The sequence below is a fragment of the Trachymyrmex septentrionalis genome, unplaced genomic scaffold, assembly GCF_001594115.1.
Source record: "Trachymyrmex septentrionalis isolate Tsep2-gDNA-1 unplaced genomic scaffold, Tsep1.0 scaffold122, whole genome shotgun sequence".
In the NCBI taxonomy this organism is placed as follows: domain Eukaryota; kingdom Metazoa; phylum Arthropoda; class Insecta; order Hymenoptera; family Formicidae; genus Trachymyrmex; species Trachymyrmex septentrionalis.
This window is the reverse complement of record NW_017304352.1, coordinates 44,526-48,530: the sequence shown is the minus strand read 5'-3', so window position 1 is coordinate 48,530 and position 4,005 is coordinate 44,526. Positions and strand designations below refer to the sequence as shown.

The 4,005-nt window shown below is 30.7% G+C and overlaps 1 protein-coding gene across 1 annotated transcript; it reads right to left on the bottom strand.

Annotated features, from left to right (window-relative positions):
* Positions 1–1,778: 1,778 nt before the first annotated feature.
* On the bottom strand, positions 1,779–2,870 carry LOC108755191 (nuclear envelope phosphatase-regulatory subunit 1 homolog). The gene is made up of 4 exons (XM_018498070.1): positions 2,717–2,870; positions 2,385–2,456; positions 2,042–2,176; positions 1,779–1,965 (listed from the first exon to the last, which is right to left on the bottom strand). The coding sequence occupies exons 1-4, from the start codon at positions 2,742–2,744 to the stop codon at positions 1,808–1,810; spliced, it is 393 nt and encodes a 130-aa protein (XP_018353572.1). The 5' UTR covers positions 2,745–2,870; the 3' UTR covers positions 1,779–1,807.
* Positions 2,871–4,005: the final 1,135 nt, after the last annotated feature.

The window sequence follows — 4,005 nt, the reverse complement described above, 5'->3', positions numbered from 1 at the left end:
ATATATATATATATATATATATATATATATATATGTGTGTGTGTATAACAAGAATTCCCCCGCATATTGCGTAAAATATGAAATAAGGAAATATGATGAAATGGATGAAACGAAAGTTATTGAGGCTGTTAATATTGAACGTAACGCTCACAACTGTTTTTTGGTGACAAAGTAAGAATTTTTTATTTATGTATACATATAAATAAAAAATTTTTACAACTACATGATACTATTCTGATTGGGAGTACGAACAAATACAAGGATGACAAGAACGTAAAGAAAAATTTATTGTATATTGTAATTCTCGATTTTGTACTTTAAATGATGAGAATTGCCTAACTCCTTTTTGAACCCTTTTTCGCGAAATAACATACAGTATCTAAGTAGGCTAACATAAATTCATTTTTATGAAATAAATTGTTACAGAAGAGGAGGTATATACAAGATAACAATGTTCCTGCAATGTAACGCGACGTATGTCCAAAAAACTTAAATATTCCGTAAGATATGTACGATTTATTTTGTATTCTGTCAACGATCTCTTTACCTCGGATGATATTAGATCTGCACGTAATTGGCATCCATGTAATCAAATTTGTATGCTTGTTACGAAAAGCATAAGACGCTTAAGAGTGAAATCTACTTTATAACCATTTTGCAAACTCAGTTTACATCCTATTAACAAAATTCTCGCGAAATTCATAGATTGATAGACTAGCTGACTTTTCAAGTTGATGATAAGATACATGCATGTATACATATATTTCTGAAAAATGTTTACTTTATGCATTGAACTGATTGAACCTCTGTACAATTGTTAGAAACGCCTTGCAAAATATTTTTCAAATACGCAATCATTGTCCATCGACATGTATATTAAAGATAGATACGGGATCGCGCAACCATTACTGTATATAATACATACTGTAGTCTAGTACGATTTCAGGACTGATAAGAGACTTCTCATGAATATTTGACTGTGAACGAACGATAGTCCGCATAGATTAAAATGTACATGTGACTATTTTAAAAAAACAAATTGCGTAACTGTGCATACTGAAATCGAAAAAGAATATTGTAATGCGGAATATTACTACGAATAAATGTTTTGATCGTTATATACATGTGACTTTGGAATTGTAGTTTTAGGAACTTTAATCACTACTTCCTTAATTTACTATGACTAACTCTATCAATGTGATCTCCTGAGATGATCTCCTTTGTCAATTTTTTAATTTTATCTTGTGTGACTCCACAGGTAAATTTTCAGAAATTTTCGGAATCGCAATTTATATGAAATTTCAATCTAATCTCTTACTCTCAATTATAATTTCCTGGATAGCAATTCTGTAATTTTTTCCCTAAGACGAAAACGTGAAAATAAAATTTTTGTATTATGAGAGGATTATAATATTTCATTTTTCATGTTTCTTAGAAGGAAAAAAGTTACTCTACTGTACAGTTACATTGCTACAAATTAGATTGCTGCTCTATTTTTTACTGAGGTACCTTCAAATTTTCAAAGTAGGAAGATAATGAGATAAGAGATAGCATTGATTCAAGTTTTAAAATAAAATTATGATTCTGAGATTTTATATGTACTCAGACATCTTCCATATTATATTCACGTACGTAAAAGTTATATGCGCTATAAAAAAGATCATATAATTCACTACAGATGCATAATTAACTAGAACTCATAAGGCTTAAAATATACAGCTATAAATTCTCAGCTTGTCAGAATTTTGAATAATTTTGTAGCGCACAAAAAAACATACTTGACATAATTATTATTGCTGCAAACATTCTAAGTCTCATGGGGATGAGGAGGTCTTGTAGGCTTCAGGATCAATTTTCCAGTGTCGTCACAACTCATATTGAAATCACCAAGTACACTTCTGGCTCGCTGAGTTATAATACTGGGCGCTATTACCCGTCTATGCACTCCCATCATAAACAGTATCACTGGAAAATGATTTCCAAAATGCAATTGCCATATCAACTTGTGCAAAATGCATAGAGTCAGTCCCTCCATATCTACCTAATATTATACTAGCCATTGTGAAGAATGGATGGTTGTATAAACTTTGCGTGAAGGGCACTGCTGATGTGTTGGGATCTGTCAACCAATGCCAAGCACCAATAGCGGTACAAATAGACATTAAACCCAACAACACTGTAAGAATATTCAGATATGTATTGTTAATATATCACAATCAGCAAGTTAAATAGAGCACGATAAACTTCTAACAAACTAAATTTTGAGTATACATAATCAGAATGATAAAACTAGAATTATTATTATCTATTGTGTTATAGCATTTTATAAATATAAAACCATTATAAAATATATTATAAACACACATAAAAATTAAGAACCATACTTCTCCATCGTGTAGTAGCTGGTTGTAGGCTGGCGATAACTTCAGTGAGTCGTCTTTCGAAAGCTTTCAGATCTGAAAGTGCGAGAAGCAGTTCAGCTTCAAAGATAACCTCAAAACCGACGAATCATTTATTTCAATCATTTAAATCGAATGTCATTAACGCCAATTGAACTTGACTGAATCGTCTCTTGAGCTTCGATTCGGAACAATGATCAAAAATGACAAGAGTCGTTAAACGAAGATAAGTGATACACACTGGTGCTGGTGACAGATTATCTGTAAACCGGTTTTAAATGCAGCGTAATATTTATCATCGTCTTAATGTGCTTTACCTTCGCATACTGTCTGATCTAACGACATAACTTTTAATGACAATCAGAATACGCATCTGCTTGAGATCAGAGAAAATCTATCTACAATGATGGTTGATAGAATTGACAGATAAATACGGATTGCAGGTAAACAACACTGCATCGAATACATACATACGAGTAATGCAAGTTAACTAAGTGCATCAATTGCATGGACATATGAATATCTGGATGGAGCGTAAAGCTAGCTTATGAACGAGGGAACCAAGATTCGCGCGGGTGTCAGCCATCTTGTCTGAAGATATTTTAGCACTCTATTTGAAAATCGATATATGTATTACGATATTATTTGTATTTCCAGCATATTATTTGCATAAAAACAGGATTTTGTGTGAGAGAAAGTTAATTCAACGGTTATGCACAATTAAAAATAATTTTCTGTTTATATTAAAAGAAATAATGAATACATATACTCATAACTTCTTTTAATATAAACCGAAAATTATTTTCAATTGTTGAGAATATGAATTATAATATCGATCTATTAGTAATTATATTAAACTAATCGCGAGAGATGGCGTTATTTTCAAAATTGCTCATCTGTCAAAAGTTTTGAACATCACATCATGTTGCTCTCCCCTTTTCTCTTCGGATCTTGGTACTCAGCGGTCGTGTCAATTGCTTACAGTGACGATATTTGATAATTTTTTCGTTTCAGATAAGTTTAGAATAAGCAATCTGTCACTGTACGAAGTACTATAATTGATCTCTGCTTATTTGACTCGATATTAAGATTAATGTTACACTGTGATGTTTTTGAAGCTTTTGTTCCTTCTCTTGCTTTCTTTTCGATTGTAAGTTCTGTTCTAATTAAATGAAACTGGACTTAAATGAATCGTGTAATCATTTTATTTAGAAACTTTTGACAGGTTATGGGCCCAGAACGTGATTTCTGAGAAAGATTAAAATAGTTTAAATTAATAACGCAGAAAAAAGAGTGGATCAAGAGACAGAGAAATAAAATTGTGAAAACATTTTTTTTTAATTATTAAAATGTGAAATAAAGATAAGATAAGAAATTTAAAAAAATAATAGATTGCTAAAAAAAGAGGACATGTCGTATGTGCGTTACTAAATAATATTAGTTAAGATAGAAATAAATAGGCATATCATTTGTCTGTTAACTAAACTAGATATCTTAATCTTAAAAAATAATAGAGAAGTATCCTAAAAAGTAAAACAGGGAATATAAAGAGTGATAGTAAAAGCTTAAAAGTAAAATAGAAATTAAAATAAACATAAAACTTTAA

Excerpts from the sequence above, each read along its gene's own strand:
- LOC108755191 (XM_018498070.1), bottom strand. The coding sequence starts at position 2,744 with ATGTCGTTAGATCAGACAGTATGCGAAG. Across the intron at positions 2,457-2,716 it reads AGATCAGACAGTATGCGAAG|ATCTGAAAGCTTTCGAAAGA; the intron begins GTAAAGCACATT and ends TCGCACTTTCAG. Across the intron at positions 1,966-2,041 it reads AATGGCTAGTATAATATTAG|TGATACTGTTTATGATGGGA; the intron begins GTAGATATGGAG and ends ATCATTTTCCAG.